The following is a 17,703-nucleotide window of genomic DNA, read 5'->3' as shown; positions in this document are numbered from 1 at the left end:
AACATAAAATTGATAAATGAGGTATTCGATAACCACTTGCATATGCGCCTGTTTTTACACAGATCAGGTTAGTTTTTAAACAATTTAAAACTGAATCAACTCCAAAATCATCTGAGAGACAAAAGGTTCTGCAGACTTCCAACTTCACAGCTTCCTGAGTGACGAGACCTCGCCGACAGTTACTGACGACACAAATCCTAAAAATGCAAAACCAAAATCAACGTTGCATTCGGCGCAGCGTCCGTCAGTACTCGTCCCTCACAGCTTCAATATCGAACGCAGCAGTGACTGCAGCCCACTGCCCTGAGGTATTGTGGTATGACGAGGTAGGGGCGGTCTCTAATAGACGCACACACACACGCACACACGCACGCACACACACACACACACACGCACACACACACACACACACACACACACAACATCATCCACACAGCAAATCAGGTGACAAGAGCTTGGAGGTTCGTGAGGTGACAGGAGGGCTGCTGATGTGAAGGCCAGCGATCAGAGAAGATAAAGACGAACCCTGGAAACTCTCCTCTCCCTAAACGAACAGCAAAGTGCCATTCAACAGCAGAAGTATGACTGTGGGTGTAACGGGCAGCTCCTCAGAGAACAGGATGATAACTGCGTGGATGTAAAGGAGGCTACTGTTGCAGAGAACTTCACCTTTTAAGTTAAAAACGTCATTAATCTCCCTGTGATATAATCGACGTGGCAGTGGCGCCACCGCCAGTCTCCCTAAGAGTATTACAAGTGTACGTACGTGGGGTTGTCCACATGCCACATACTGAACCAGCTTGCACATTCACACACATGCATTCAAAGGCAGTGAAGCTACACTATCAAACGGTCAATGCTTAGACTAGGCAGATGAAACAGAGCCTGGAAAAAATAAATGTTTCAGTAAAGCAGCCTAAAGGATTAAACTCGTTACTAAAAACAAGCTTCACCAGGACGAAAAAAAACAAAAACGCAAATAAATAGCAAAACTCAGTTGTTGCCAACGGCATGAATGACAACTGGCGTCTAACATGTGATTGAATTGTTTAGCAAAGAAATAAAAAGTGAATATTCTCCAAAGGATTAAGCTTGAAGAGAAAGACATTTTGCAGCCAGCCGAGTAGAAAACTGCACAGATCTCACCGGCAACTACTTTAAGGCAGCATCTACAGTTTCTCTTTATAAAATACAGTTCTGTGTCATACGGGGATCTGAAGGGGACACCTGCAGGACCTCCGGCACCGTCCTCAAACCCTCAACTGTGATCTGCACTGCAAAACCTGACGGGTACTGAGTAACATACAGTCTAATGAAAGCAACAAGGCTGCCCACCTCAGATCGCTCCGGGCTCAGAGGTTTCTAAACACTTCAAATGCTTCACATTCAACACATACAGCTGGAACATTTGTTTTTCATCCTTTGTGGTATTACTTTAAAAAAGGTAGAAAAATACCTTACAGTTGGGGGGTAATCCAGCTGTTTGTGGATCATCAGGGAGGGGGTGTTTGAATAAAGGGGCCACACTGGGTTCAAAAGCAAGAGCCCGTAAATGTAAAGGATTAAATTAAGCAGATCGCACAGGAAAGCCTCAGCACTGTTCTGCATAACAGAACTTACAACAACGTCCGTACAAGTCATCAGATTTTGAGTCTTACTTCTTATTGTTTTCATATTTCATATATTCAACTCATGCCGTAAGATGTGCATTTACTTCCTCACTTAAAGATATTTTCACTTGCTTTAGGATAAAAACTCAAAATCAGATTAAATGAGACGCGACCTTCTCTTTGCCTTGCTGTGCGGCGCCGCAGCGGTGGGCAGGATTGTACGAGGGATCAACCAAGAGGAGCGACTCGGCTAGTCTTTGGTATCTAGCTGTGCAATAACCAGAGGCTAACGTGAACCAGAAGATTAAGCTGTTAAAACACTGGTCATGATTGTACACATGCATATCATTTTGCCGCTGTCGTGAAAAAGGACACGTTGATTACGATTTAAGTGTTCGCAGTCAAATTTAAGGTTAACACGGTCGATTGTTTCTCATTGTTTTGACCCCTGCGACCTTGAAACCGGTTGACAATCCTACAAATCTACACGTGTCAGTGAGGAACTAACTATTCTCTTCCTCTTCCCTGAATGCAGATATATCACTCTTCTCGGACAACAACTTGAGGAACCAAAAGAAAATAAAGGAAACAGAAGCAAGCATAAAACAAGTTATATAAGTGAACACAGGAGGAGAGCGAGAGCCCCTCCCAGTTCTGTTTGTCCCCAAAAACCACCAGCGGTGTGTCAGTACGTTCACGTCAGCTTCAGTTCAGGTAGGATTTCCATCACGGGCTGTGGCGACAAGTCTTGATGGCTTCGCAGCCGGTATGAGGTATGTAGTGTAGCTCTCCTTTTGAGAGAGTCTCATGAGGTATTCTTGAACAGTCACGTAGACTTGTGCATTCTTCAGGTATGAATCCCTTTTCTTTAAATGAACAGCGATTCCTTGCAGTTGTCACATTGCTTCCTGAGAGAGACGTCGGAGAACCACGCATTGTCGGATTGACATGCAGCTCTTGTGGCTGGAGGAAGGATGCACAAACAAATCGAAGGGGGGGAGGGGTCAACAAACTCAAACCTGATTGTGTATTACTTCTGTCACACAGGCAGGAGCCGGGTGGAGAAACGAGCTCTGCTGGATTAGAGTTATTGTTCCCCCACTTTGTGCGCTACACGTTTAAAGACAGTTTGTGCGGATCTGCAATAAGTTGGATTTTAGGTGGATTTTAAAATCCACTGCGTTGCTAGTGAGAGTTTATAGTTTGGTGAAATCACTCGTGGACTTTAACATGATCTGAACCGAGGGCGGAGGTATGAAATGTGTATTTAATGTGCTGATCTACAGCATCTGATCCTTTGCTCGTTTGAGCTCAGCAGGAGTCTACAGTGTTGTTGAAGAGACCCGAGCGGCCCGGGTCGGAGGCCCGTCACTGTGAGGTGGCTGCTCTGTACATGAGGTTCCTGTGGTGAGTTACCCGACTTCCCCTGATTGCAACTAGGTCAAAAAGAATATAAAAATAAAGTTGATTCAGGTTAAATATACTACAGCTCCTGAGGTAACGACACCACTGCAGGTTACTTGATTTGAGGTATGTAAAAAGAGAAAAACTAAAAACAAAAATCATTCTAAAAACACAAAATCAAAAAGACAACAAAATGGCAACAAACAAACAAAAATGTCCTAAGATAAAACTTTTCAAGTTCAGTTGTGACGACACCTGTCAGTGGGTTTTGGCTGAGCTGATTGTGTTTAGCATGTACATTAGGATTAACAAGTGTGTAGATGTGTGTATACGTATCATTGTGTGTGTGTTTGTAGTGTAGTGCGTGTATGTGATTGTGTGTTGAATAAAATGCATAGCTGTGCGTTGTGGGCACGTGCTGTCATATAATATTCTCGGGCTCTGTGTTCATGATTGGACAGCCAAGAGGTCGACAGGGTTGATGAGGTATTTGTTGTGCAACAGTTTGGTATTCTTAGCGGTTTCTCATTGTACTGAATATTCTTGCAGGGCCTCCCGGTGGAAGAGAGGCCTGGGGAGCAGGTACAAAGGGCCGGCCTGAGTTAGGGCGACCCGCTGGGGGCCGGCTCGGCCGAGCTGGGACCCTTGGAGGAGGAGGAGGACGCGGGGCTGAGGGTCTGAGCCATGGGTGCCGAGAAGCCAAAGCTAGTGCTGGTTCCAGCGGGGGAGGCTGAAACAGCAGAAGCCGACATAACGGGCCCCGGGGCCCCCCCAGACCTCTGGGCAAACAGGGTTCCTGTAGGAAAACGGGAGACATCATGACATCAACATGGAGCCTTTATCACTATTATTACATTAACAAAGATGTCACATGTAATAAGTAGGGCTCCACCAGGGCTCCTTTAGAAAAGAGATGTTCTAATCTTAATGCCATTTATCTGGATAAATAAAGGTTCAATAAGAAAGTAGTGGAAGTTAGTGGAACACATATCTCCCTCTCACTGCGCAGCCTGTAAGAACCCCTCCCAGTACAAACCTGAGTAGATTGTTCCGTTGACTTCCACTGAGACGGTGATGCTGGCGTTTCCATTGGTCGAGATGCTCAGAGACATGTCCTGCTGCTTCTCTTCTGAAGAACCATGAATAATGTTTTAGTGTATTCACCTGACTTTACATTAGTACATGTAGAGGGCTGAATACTTATCAAATCAATTCTTTTGCATTTTATATCTATGAAATGTGGGAAATCTTCTAATATGAAGTTCCTCTTTTGACTGGATGGAAACACATTTCCAGGTTCTTTCAACAGTATCTTGTCCGACTCTGCAGCACTGACCTCTGGTGGTGATGGTGGGGTTTCCCGGGCGCAGGTTCATGGGCATCTGGGAAGCCATGGCCAGCAGGTTGTGTTGGAAAGCCTGCTGCATCAGGCGCTGCTGCTCTTCCGCCATGCGGGCCATCTTCCTCTCTGGCCCCTCTCCTCCGGTCTCCAGCTTCTCCCTCAGCTGCTCCAGCGTAGCGGCTCGTGCCAAACCGGCAACCTGGTGGTGACCCAGGGCCAGTGCCATGGAGGGTCTCCCTGCCAGGATGGAGGTGGTCAGGTCGTCTGGAAGAGAAAACACTAGAAGGTTAGTTGTATGAATTGTAATGATTCATTAATCTGTCTACATGGGATAAAAATAAATTGAGGAATGGCAACGCGAGCTGCGATGGTGGAGTGTTTGCGATGCTGAACGGAGTAAGTAGGTATTACAAATGGATGGATAGATTATGGACCGTATAATACTATAAGAGAATCAGATTAAATTACAGTCAGATTATGGATGCTAATTTCACCTCAACAGCAAAGTGAGAAACAAGTGGACATCAGGTCTGTTTTCAGAACGGTTGCATATCATTAAAGAAACTCAGCGGATCGTCCATGAACGGTGACCATCAGATTCTTTTAATGTCAACTTTACACACATGTGACACATGATGGTTTTACGCTGCACTCGAAGCAGCAGACAGTAACGCCGCAGCCGCAGCCACACACACACACACACACACACACAGTTCTTCAGCGCGACTGAAGAAGACATAAAACTGCCAATTTGTAACATCTGCAAGTTCAAGACAAGCCGTGGAGGATATGACATAAATAAAAAGGTTTGACGACAGCAAAGGTCGTTTAAATTGGTGCAGTTTTGTAGAAAATTGTAGTTATTCAGACTTTTGACGAATAGAAATCTTTAAAAATAAACGACTCCAAGGGATTTTAGTTGTAACAAACTACTTAGACCACCAGCACACAATTAACTCCCCACAATCTCACTCTAATAAAAAGAAAACAGATCATGCAAAGCAGTAACACATCAGTAGTGACCGGGTCAGTCACACCATCCTCTGGCCCCATAAAGCATCGAGTAAAATACAGTGCATTACACAAACCATGGAGACCGTCAGGGTCCACAACAGAAACACATTCCAGCCCAGGTGACATCAGATAAGCAGGATAATGACAGTTATCAACAGGATCCTACTGATGTGGACCGAAGGCTTCAAAGTTCATAAAGTGTCCCCCCCAGCGTGGGAACCATGTTATTAATCAGGAGAAAAGGTGAGGGCTCTCAGCCTGAGGCCGAATCGGTTCAAACATAAATTAACTTAAAAAACACCTGGATGGACAAAACATGCACAGAGTCATATACAAACTCTTAAAATGCACACACACACACACACACACTGAGCATGACTTGTTCCGAGAATGTAATACGCAAATGTAACTGCACACTCTCATACCAACATTCCTGCACACACACACACACACACACACGCACACACACACACACACACACACATTTTTTGACACATTTGACAAAAAAGGAGCAGGTGCTTGGATGACTGTCAGGGATATATATATATATATATATATATATATATATATATATATATATATATATATATATATGCTTTGTTATCATGCTGACACTGAACAAAAGAAACACTTGAAATCATTAAAGGGACAGTTCACCACAAAATCAGAAGTAGATATTTCTCCTGCTACCTGTAGCGCTTTTTAGATGTAGATTGTTTTGGTGTGCGTTGATGAGTGCTGGAGACGTCTGTCTTCTCTCTAATATAAGTAACTACGTGACACTCTGCTTGTGGTGCTCAAAGCGCCACAAAAACATTTGGAAAACTCAACACCGAAGTCTCTTTCCATAAATCATGAAGTGTGCTTCTGCTCACGGACGCAGGGCTCGTGCTCACTCTCTGGCGGGTGTAGTTTTGTAGAAGGAAAATAGTTCCTACATGATACTACTCACAACATTGCTGTTGAGTTCAAACTTATTTTCTGGTGTCACCGAGTTACTTATATTGGAGAGAAGAACTCTCCAACACTCTGCAACTCACGTAAAACCCTCTAGATAAATAGCAGGTCGGAGGAACAATATCTGTGTTGGACGTGTGGGTGAACTGTCCCTTTAAATATAGGACGCTATATATTAGTGCGGTTTCATTCATGACGAGTTGTAGTTTTTCTAAAGTGCGACAGAGGGCAGTATTCCTCTAACAATACGACAAAGTCACAGCATCTGTAACTAGAAGGAGTTCAATCCCACCAGGACAGAGACGCTACATTCTGTGTAGTAAACATTTAGCCAGATAAATATAACCTTCATAGTGACGCACGTGCGGATCTGAGAGTTGCCTGTTCACTTGCTGGCAGACTTGTTTTAGAAGGTGGCCCACACACACTGCAGGGGGGCAACAAACTATGGTTTTCATTATCAGATAAAAGTGACGTCTTCAAATGTCTTGTTTTGTCCAGAACTCAAAGATATTCACTTTGATATTAAACAGATCTCCACATTTAAAGACATTTCTGTGAACGAATATCAGATTCTCAAAGAAGTTGACGATTATTCGTCAACTGATCGATTAGTCGACACACTTTCCGACATATTTTATTTGTGGAATAAAGATTAGCCGGTAAAGCTTGTGTAAGTAATTACTGTCTCTACTGTTGGTTCCTACCTTTCTTCAGAGAGGACCCTGGTGAGACCTGCAGGCCGTTGAGGGCCCCCGCAGCCAGAGCTGAGAGGTGAATCTTGGGAGGGGAGAGGATGTGTGGAGCTGTGCTGGGAGAGGGAGAGAAGCGGAAGAGGCTGCTGCTGTAGCTCGGACGACGACCCTCTCGTCGGTTACTGTCGATGGCAGCCTGGAGCTCACCTGGGGAGCTGAGGCCTTTCCTCTCGCACTCGAACGGGTACAGGTATTTCATGTACCTGAAGAGGAGAACACACAGAAAGTATTAGCATCAACATTCATTCATGGAAACAACACAGTTAAGGCAGGAACGGAGAGAAAGTGTTTACTGCAGTTACAAAGACTCAACCAGTCGAGCTGGAGAAATGGATTTATTTCGTTTGTAAAGGCTACTATAGATTATTTTCATGTCAGGATTGAATCTTGAATGAAAGAATACACAAGTCCTTCATGCATGTGCACACGTGTACAAACCCTGTTTGACAGCTGGCAACATGAATACACAAAGAATGATCTGCAGCAGAAAGTCGTGTTAACGAAGCAGCGGACGAAAACTTCACGTCACCATTATCCTGCCGAGATAATTGCTATTATCTAAATGTGCTTAAAATCACTTTGACTTACATTTTGTTAGGAAAGCAATATTTCATAATTCTTTTTTAGTGAAAATGAAAACAATCTTAAATGAAGTAATTGTAAGGTCTTTATAGTCTCTTTCGTGCGTCACGAGTATAAAGGAAATCACATATCGTCCCCTCCCTAGTGTTAACTGCGTTTTCTTAATCCCCTACCCTGATTATAAACCTCATTGTATACATGACATTTACTAAATCAAGAAGCCTGACAGTAATCTTCTTAAGTGCATGTAATAGCACAGGATTTAATGAGACACCAGGTATGACAATTGTGCAAGAACGTGCTTTGCATGCTGCGTATAGCGCGATGACATCACAGGGGCTCTACAAGTATGCACAGTCACAGCTCTGGTATTTTCTACATCCCATAAGAGCATTTCGGTAAGATCAACATACAGCCTCGGCCATGCTGACTGCATAATGGTGGAATAGCAGATCAATAAGAGGCTAAGAGCAGCGTCCATTAGATAGAGCAACAGTACACATAACATTAAAAATACATAAAGGTTCATTAGGGCACCCTGATAGTGGACAGGATAAAGAGGTGTTAAATCTACGGAAGGGTTTCCATCCAGATAGCAAGAGCGTTTTAGTAGCGGCTTGGAGTGCAATCTGTCAGTCAAACCCCACCTTAGTCATCGTGAACTCTGACCCAAATCAGTTCAATAAATCTTTGGGAATCAATGGGGGCTATGTGTGATGTAATGGACGGAGGGATTGGATGTGAAGAGGGAAGGCGGCCTGGTGGAGGGTTTGTATAAACACACACAGGTTATTATTGACATCCCAGCGCATACAAACACACACTCTAATACCACACACACACACACACACACACACACACACACACACACACACACACACACACGGGATAAGGAAGGTGCTTGTTTCTAGTGGAGAAGTCAGACACACCTTGGATTCTTTATTTAGTTCCCGTAAATTAAATTAGAGTTTACATGAGATTAACATTAGACTGCTCATTGGCTGACTACTACAGCCACTTAAATGCATTTTGCTGGTTGTTTTGTGACACAGATAAGGGTGTCAGGATACCAAGAACTTTGTAGTCGATATAAATACCGGTGAAATTCTGATGCCACAGTAAGAAACTAAAATAAAACAATAAATCCCATGTACATCAACATGTTATTCGTTATTACCGTTAGCATCCTGGTTTCTACAGGTCACAATTTTATATTTCTGTTAAAACATTTGTATTTATTCAAGTTTTTCACCAAAAACAACATTTTACAATATTACATTTGAGCACATCATGATAATGTTATAATTGCCCAAAACTATTTTTTTTACTAAACACAGCTTGAACGCATCATAATGAAACTCAATGGACGCTAATGTTAGCTCAGTTATTTAGCCAAACAGGACTGTGCTGCTGCCGACTGCTCACAGCTAATGCTAACAGCTAACGCTAACAGCTAACAGGGTTAACTAGCTTAAACCCGCCGATTTCAACATGGATTGGTTGTTCACGATGTAGCATTGTCAGGGGGAGAAATTGGACGAGTCCCCTTTACGCGTAGATAGCGAGTTAACAGCGGGGGCAGTAATGGGAACGCTACATACGGTGCTGTTAAAACCAGCTACGTTTTTAGAAATTTGGCATCGACTTGTTAGTGAAGTGAATTGGTTCTCGTGACACGTATGTGAAAGACTTACTGTGTGCGCAGAGTGAAAGCTGCACTGGTGATGGAGGTAGGCAGGTTGAGTCCCTTAGTGATTTCTCTCCAGATCTTTTTGTTGATAACCTCCACCAGGCCTCCCTTCTCCGTCACCAGCTTGTACAGCATATACAGATCCAGGACCTGCTTGGCCATAATGGGGATGCGATTGACTGGAGTTCCTATGGAAGACAGGAACACCATAAAATAAATCAATAGAGTATATAAATCATACATCTGAATCCACATAGCTTCGTGCTGCAGAACAAATGCATTTCAAAGTGCATGTATCACATGTGCATGCATTTTTAACATGGACAATCCCAACGGGAGTGGAGCCCATAATGCCGGCAATTTCTTTTGTGTGCGTCCCTGCTCAGACATATTGGCACCTAACACAGAAAATACATTTAAAGCTGCTACAGTGAAAATTACAGCGCAGGATGAATTCTAAATTATGCATCAACTCATCCACCACCAATAGTTTTAGACCTCTAGACTCTGATCCGCGTGCTGTCCGGATGCTGGTGGGACACGGTGTCAGGCCTGTTGCCTGCACACCTGCTAAATTTGACTTGAAAACATATTAGCCCAGTTAAGGCAATCTGGCTTGACCTGGAAAAGGGGATTCACAAACAACACAAAGCAAAGCGGCTCTAGACTTTTGATACAGATGCATTAATCTTGTCAACAGCTTATCTGCAGTGAGGCTTGCAGGGAGCGCGTGGGGAGTAGGAGGTGGGGGGGGGGAGACACCGATGGAGGAGGGGCTGGCTCGCAGTAATGCAACTGAATCAAAAAGTGCAATGTGCAACAGTGTAAACATGAAGTGGGAGGAGGGGACTGGGGATTGTGACGACTTGCTAATCCATGGGCAGCGGTGGGTGGGGGGCTCCTGGATAGGCCAGTATAATGAAGCTCATTTAGAGGATTGTACTGAGTAAATCCACACTCCTCTGCGGTTAGTGCTGACGGGACCAGCGCAGGGGAGTCGCACAGATTTGTCCTCGCAGCTAATGCCAGCCAATCCTTCAGCCCCTTCACAGGCTGCTCCTGCCATCGGACTCTTTAATGACTTTGTGAAATAGCAGTGTGATCGGGCCATGAAGATTAGCCCCGATGCATTTTCTTAAGTTAGCAACATGTCTTTAAGCCATGTGCAAAGGGCCTAAGTGAACACATGGACATACGTGTGGCAGCACAGTCAGTGCACTCTGACATGCTGAGTGCACTACTGAATATTTAGGGGTGGGGGGAAAATATAAGAATCAAGTTTCTTATCATCTAAGATTCTGAATCCATTCACAACGTCCACAAATCTATTTCTCTGTCTAAAATAGGAAACCATATATTGCTGCTGATGCACAGTAATCCTACACAACATTTAAAGAAAGTTTCTGAGTGATACGCCGACCGATTGTATTGATGTGAGGCAGCATTTAGATGTGTTGTATAACTTGAACTTGTTATTCTTGAAATCACTGAGAATTGTGTGTAAAAAAGTGTTTATTTCTCAGGTTTAGCATAAAGAAATGTTTGTCCAGAGTCAATTTTGAATCGGGAATCGTTTTTGAATTGAATTTTGCGATACCAAAAGCTTCATACCCCTATTTATATTGGCTGTGATGTTAAAGGTGTTGATACTAAAGCTTCTTCTGACGCTGTGTTCACTAAAGATCCTTCTCAAAGTGTGTCTGGAAGCAGATTTCTAAAAGACAAAGGCAGTACCTGTGTTTGGGTATGTTGAGAGATATAACCTGTTATTATAACGTGACATTATAGAGCAGAGGTTCTCTACATGGGGGTTGGGAAAGTCGATGAGGCTGCGATATTGAACAATCATTGTTTGGCACCACAGTTTCCTCATTCTTCATGTTAACGTTGCAACAATGGGATGTGAGAGAGGTTTTTAGAGGGTTGCAGGCTATAGAGAACCTACTGCCAGGGTTTCTACATTCAAACACAGCAAGTCATTTCAGTCAGCCAGGATCGCACATGAAGAGCAGAAATACAGCCTCTAACCTTTAACATCTAATGCAGTCCTTTGTTAACTTAACTGTGTCCACCTTCAGTCACGTAGCTTAAAATATAAACATTGTATTAAATGGTACTGCTGTACGTAATGAAGCAATAAACATATAAACCTCTAAACATACTTGTAAACCCTGTCTCTCAAAGCATATTGTCTGGGGTTAATAATGTTTAGCTCGTTAAAGCTGCAGAAAATGCTGTTCTGGGAAAATAGCCATCTTATCTCCAGAGCCAATTAACACTGAGCAAAACAAGAGAGCCTTTGCCAAGACGGCAGCTTCCTTTACAGATCGTTTGGAAGAGCCGTGTGAAAGAGGACAAGGAGAGGAACGCTTGTTATATTAAATGTCCCTGTTAAATACAGCTGCAACGATCAGAATATCTTTGGGTTTTGAACTGACAAATCAAGACATTTAAAGACTTTGAGAAACTGGGATGGACATGTTTCACTATTTTCTAACATTTCATAGACCAAACGATTAATCTAGAAAATAATCTGCAAATGAATTGATAATGAAAATAACCTTGAGTTGCAGCTCTACTGTTAAACAGCAGCTGTGTTCCCATTTAGTTATCACATACGTGGAAATCAGTCAAAATCAGTTGCAACCAAGCTAACAATATCCAGGAGTTTAAATAAGTCATATTAAAATAAACAATTCATTTTAAAAAGGTTCTGTTCTCCAGGAGATTTTGCGCATTTCTATCAAATTCCTATCAGATGGAAAAAGAAGGTTTACTTTATTCTGAGGTGGAGCAGTAAACTGAATGTAGATGGCACTACATCTCTGGGCAGCCGGCCACAGAACACGCAGCCAGGAATGCTTTGCTGCCGGCGCCGCGTCACTTATTTAATGCAGCGTTGGACATCAATCCTGCATCAAACAATTAGTACAACTGGAGGGGTCAGAGATCAGCCAGGGGTTATTGATGTGTGAATTAAAGTGCAGGTCAGCAGGAAGCCATGTTTTCATACTGGCCCGGACGTTAACAATGAGAGCACAACAAATGAGACACAACAGCAGTGGCCCCAGAGTGACAGGCCAGCAGTTAGTTAGGCTTTAATTCACGCCTTTATCAGCGTCTGCTGTCAAACCACATCACATTTAATGTTCACAAGGAACTACTTTCAGGGCACACACATACAAAAAGCAAGCCGAGAAGTGTGTGTGTGTGTGTGTGTGTGTGTGTGTGTGTGTGTGTGTGTGAGTGTGAGTGAGAGTGTGAGTGTGAGTGGAGTGTGAGTGTGAGTGTGAGTGTGTGTGAGTGTGTGTGTGTGAGAGTGTGTGTGTGTGTGTGAGAGTGTGAGTGTGTGTGTGTGTGAGTGTGAGTGTGAGTGAGAGTGTGAGTGTGAGTGTGTGTGTGTGTGAGTGTGAGTGTGTGTGTGTGTGAGAGTGTGTGTGTGTGTGTGAGAGTATGTGTGAGTGTGTGTGTGTGTGTGTGTGAGTGTGAGTGTGTGTGTGAGTGTGTGTGAGTGTGTGTGTGTGTGTGTACTGAGTAGCTATCTATATATCTGGTGGTTGAAACGTAGAACATCATTAATTAGTGAACACTTGATCATCAGCCAGGTCACATTTCAACATGGCCGGACCACAATGATTAGAGATACAATGATTATTCAATCAACAGAAAAATAATCGCAAACCTTTTTGGATAATCGATTATCGTTATTTTTCATGCAAAAATGTCAGAAATTGCTGTTTTTAAAGTGAATATCTTTGGGTTTTGGATTGACAGAACAACAGGGATGGACATCTTTCACTATTTTCTGACATTTTATAGACCAAACGATTACCAAACGAAATCGTCAGATTAATCTATACTGAAACTTATTGTTCGTTGCAGCCCTATCGACCTGATATGAAAGTGCTGGGAAAGCACCATTGACAATACCGTAATTGACCAAAAATCACATTAGCAACACTTGGGCTGTTAGCCAGAGAGTTTCCTAATTTGAGAGCCGGCCTTTGGTGTCCAACATCTGCTCCGTTTCCAACCCTGGAGACATTTAGCTCTAACGGGCTTAATTAGACCAGTCCAAAACATTTCTTTTGATCGCTGCCTCACAGTCCTTTAACTATGCTCCGCTGTTAGAATTGTTCCCGTTTCAACCTTAATGCTCATTTTTTCCTTAGAGGAGACGCGAGACACCATGATCAGCAATGGTATGAGCCCCCTTCATGCCATTAGGCCACGCAGGGCTGAAGTAGGCAAACTATTGGGCGTTTCATCTCTCTGTAAAGCCCTGATTTGTCCACTCGGCTGCTCTGAGCCAATCTGTAATTGGCTGCAGGCTTCACCTCCCATCATCCTTTGCCCCGAACTGATTTTCCCCCAGGGACAGGGCCATCAGGAGCCTAGTGATTAATGGCACCAGGGGTCAGAGGTCACTCTGGTGGGAAGTGCTGAGGGCCCCTGAACCACTCCCTAAGTCCTTCCTCCAACTTCCACAGTGAACACAAGAGCCACACGGCTCGTCTTCAAACGGCTAGACTTCAAATGATAGGAGGTATAGATAGAGTCGGACCGAGGAGGCCGTTCAGCCACAAGACTTGGAGTTTGATATAAGCTTGTGTCTCGTGAAGATAATCAATATGTTTGATAAATGTCATGCCCGTGATGATTTCCCAGCAGGGAAGAAATCATTTACAGCATTTACACTAAGGGAAAATAAATCTCCCCATTAACTCAACACAATGATAATAAAACACGTTTGTGCAAACTCAATTCTACAGTAAAACATGTAATCAAGTAAAAAGCCTTTTAGCCATCGTTTCCCAGGCTGCACACATTGATCAGATCATACACAATGTGTAATAATCACTTACACTGGCTCCATGCGTTCAGGATATCAAACAGACAGAGCGACTGTCCGTCTGATTCAAACATTAACATTTCCCAACTCACATCCAGCTTTCCATCTCAATAGGAGAAAGAAGAAAAAAAAGAACAAGGTCATTTTATCTGACCCCTGACCTATTTTTTAGTAGGAAACAGCTGTTCACATTAAAGGGCCTCTATAATAAATCAATTGTGTGCCCGTGGCGCCAGTAGTGGTAAATTACAGATCGCTGACTTCACATGATGGGCATTTTTTAAATAATTAAGTGACAGAGCGACAGCCTTCCAGAGAACAACACACAGGAAATGAATTTTTTACTGAATGTGCATTGGCTGGTGTGAGGTTTCACTAACAGCTACAGATGATCAGGGAAGAGAAAAGGAGAGCGAGAGAGAAGGAAACCATCTCCTGCTCTTTGGTTGGTATAATTCTGGTGATCAATTTGGCGATTATTCCATTTTTGGAGTAGTGACGTGAATATATGTAAAGAGGATGTAAGACAGAACAACAGAGCAGGGGGGGTGAGACAATAGAGGGAGGTTAATAGAGATAAATATAAACAACAAAGTGTGAAAAAGAGAAAAGAGGAGGGATACAGAGAGATATTTTTGCTGCCTTTTAAAGGGAAGGAAGGAAGGCTGGACGGAGGGAAGGAGAATGGAAGGGGGAGGGGCCGTAACTAGCCAGCTGGAGAAAGACTGGATTACTGCTGTAAAGAAGGTGTCAGCCAACACAAACAGCCCCTGGCCCTTTCAGAGCACCCACACCTTCCTCCTCCCAACCTCCACCACCGAGACCCACCAGGGCTGCATCTCACTCTCTGCACGTCAGACTGAAGCTGCATTAACCATTAATCTGCAGATTCTTTTCTAGATTAAATCCATTAATTGTTTGGTTTATTAAAAGGTTAGACAATTGTGAAAAATGTCCATCCCAGTTTGTCAAAGTCCAAAGTCCAGGTGATGCTTTCAAATGTCTTGTTTTGAATTCTGCGAGAAAACTTACTTTACTGATAGTCCATCAAAATAGTTGATTATTTTTCACTAATGCGACCGTGGCAGCTCTGTATCAGACGTCCCTCAGTCTGATTTAAGTACATTCACTTTGCTTACTGGATTCTCATATGAACGCCGGAAAATGTCTGGAGAATCAGGTCTGGACATTATCAGGAGTTTCCCTTTCACACAAACGGAGATTGTCCGTGTCGGAATCATTCTCACTTACTGGAAATACTGTGTTTGGTTTAGGAGAGGGGTGGCGCCTGCGTAGAGCGCGTAGGGGGCACGCCATGCCGCGGACCACACTGCGGTCACGTAGCCGTCTCTTGATGTTCCTTGAATTTGTTCTACAACGTCAGCGTCGGTCCTCACTGACAGAATCTCGCCGTCTGTCTAGAGAGATATTTTCGATGCCGTCTTTTTAGTTTTCTTCCTGTTTTGTGCCAGCCGCGAGAGAAACGCCATCAACACGCAGGAGCAAAGTCAGATTGATGTCCGGTCTGTTGCTTTTTCACACACAGCTCCTCCGGGTAGTGTACATTATGTCTGTGAAAGCGTCCTCAGTAAGATGAGATGAGATATTATGTGAAGGCATGAGCTGCACCAGTGAGTATTACTGATGGTATTGTTAAACGACCCCAAGTGCTGTGTTTTTCACCCACGGTTCCAATTCATGAATTCTGTCAGAACAGAACAGAGCAAACCCTTCATTAACACGGGACAGTGAGACACTGACAGGAGAGACAAGTGTCTGGACTCCACATGCTAGGTGTTTACTTTATGTCGGGCAGCCCCTGGCTGTTTAGTTTATATGTTCGTACGTCGGGCCAGCAGCATATTGTCAGGACCCTGCTCTGCTGGGGCATGTTTGTTTTATTTTTAATGCACGGTCAGGGACATAAAAGGTAAAAAAGCCTTGAGTGTATGGAATTTGCTATCTTTAGTCCAGGCAGAGCCACCACTTGCATTACGGACCAATTCATATCAAGTGTTAAGATATGTACCCTCCACATAAGGGAAGTTCAATGTAACGTTACACTATAGATACATCGCTATTCTAAGCATGAAGCTAAAGCCACAGCTGATAGAGACGCAGATAGAGAGGGACAGTTGTCTAATAAAGTCTATAATACAACATTGTGGGTCGATATGCTCTATACCGAAGGTTACATAGGTTTCATTCCTGTCGTGTCAATAAAGTGCAATTAATGTGAATTGACAGAAGCAGAACGGCAGAGAGACAGACACACACAAGGGGAGAGCGGCAAGACAGGAAAGAGAAATAATAACAGTCCAGCGAAGCCACACGTATGCATCGACAGAAACTTAAAGTCTGTGTTACAATGTGACTGACTAAACCAACACCAGTGCAATAAAGGGATTAACACATGTAAGGACAACACAAAGCAAAGTACTGTGTATTCTCCTTCTGTGCAAATATGTGACAACAGCAGCTGTACATGTCCGATCAGCTCAAAAACATCATGGGCTTTTCCACATGAGCACACTTCACGTCCCTTTATTGATCAGATAAAGGATCAAACTCCTTGCTCGGTCTCACACATGCAATAGACACATTTCAGATTCAGATATTTTAGAAAGATCAAATACCACAACAACCGTCGGTTTCCCTTCCGTCTCAAGAAGAAGAAGAAATACTACGGGGGACAAGGGGAAACCTTCAATGATGGATAAGTGACTTGAAGCTATATTTACTCGGGTAGCTTCTCAGTAAGAATTATTACAGTGAGCAGACGGAGCTGTCTTCTGCACACTGTGGTGTAACACATCACAAACCTGGCGAGGCTCCAAACAACAGCCAGGAGCTGTAAATCTCACCGGGTGCTGTTCACACACTGGGGCGGCTGTCAAGACTACAAATAATGACACTATTAGAACTTGAATTACATGATTAGAAGTTTGTTGGGGTGCAATTTGGAGGTAAATCTTTGCACCGACACGTCTGATGCAGTGTACCGTTAACTGGCCAGCCTTATTCTTTTGTCAGCGAAGCATCTCTGAGCTGAATTAGAGGGAGGAACAGAGAGAAAGAGAGTGGAAGAAAAAGCGAGAGAAACATGACACCTTCTCTGTGGGTCATGAAGATGGGTCACCTGGTGAAATAGAGGGGGGAGGGGGATTGAAAAGGTTGGATGGCGCGGAAAGTGAGATGGCCTCTTCAACTGTAACCTAAGTATCCCTCGATCCCCAGAGACCCAGCAGATCAACTGACTGGACCCCAATCAACACCGGTTGATATGGAGCTGACAGAGAGATGGATGAATGAACGGATGGACGGATGGTGTCTCTTATGGTGCGTGGTTATTCAGGGTGTTACTCTTTCAATTTCTGAAGGTTCTCAGAAATAGAGGGGACACATTGGGATTTCCCAGAATGTCTTTATACAATAAGAGAAATAGGTCACTTAGAGCTGAAACGATTCCATTACCAAAAATCCCTTTAAGAAGTAGC

The 17,703-nt window shown here is 43.6% G+C and overlaps 1 protein-coding gene across 1 annotated transcript in view; it reads right to left on the bottom strand.

Moving 5' to 3' along the window:
• Nucleotides 1-17,703, bottom strand: part of LOC115004833 (AT-rich interactive domain-containing protein 3B-like) — a 34,130-nt gene that overhangs the window by 320 nt on the left and 16,107 nt on the right. Inside the window, exons 5-9 of the mRNA XM_029426535.1 lie at nucleotides 9,359-9,542; nucleotides 7,035-7,285; nucleotides 4,351-4,620; nucleotides 4,051-4,143; nucleotides 1-3,810 (exon numbers count right to left, since the gene is read on the bottom strand). The exon at nucleotides 1-3,810 is cut by the window's left edge and continues 320 nt beyond it. Coding sequence (XP_029282395.1) covers nucleotides 3,617-3,810; nucleotides 4,051-4,143; nucleotides 4,351-4,620; nucleotides 7,035-7,285; nucleotides 9,359-9,542 — 992 coding nt within the window. The 3' untranslated portion in view covers nucleotides 1-3,616. The remainder of the gene's footprint in view (nucleotides 3,811-4,050; nucleotides 4,144-4,350; nucleotides 4,621-7,034; nucleotides 7,286-9,358; nucleotides 9,543-17,703) is intronic.

The sequence above is a fragment of the Cottoperca gobio genome, unplaced genomic scaffold, assembly GCF_900634415.1.
Source record: "Cottoperca gobio unplaced genomic scaffold, fCotGob3.1 fCotGob3_195arrow_ctg1, whole genome shotgun sequence".
In the NCBI taxonomy this organism is placed as follows: domain Eukaryota; kingdom Metazoa; phylum Chordata; class Actinopteri; order Perciformes; family Bovichtidae; genus Cottoperca; species Cottoperca gobio.
This window is presented reverse-complemented; position numbering and strand designations above follow the sequence as displayed.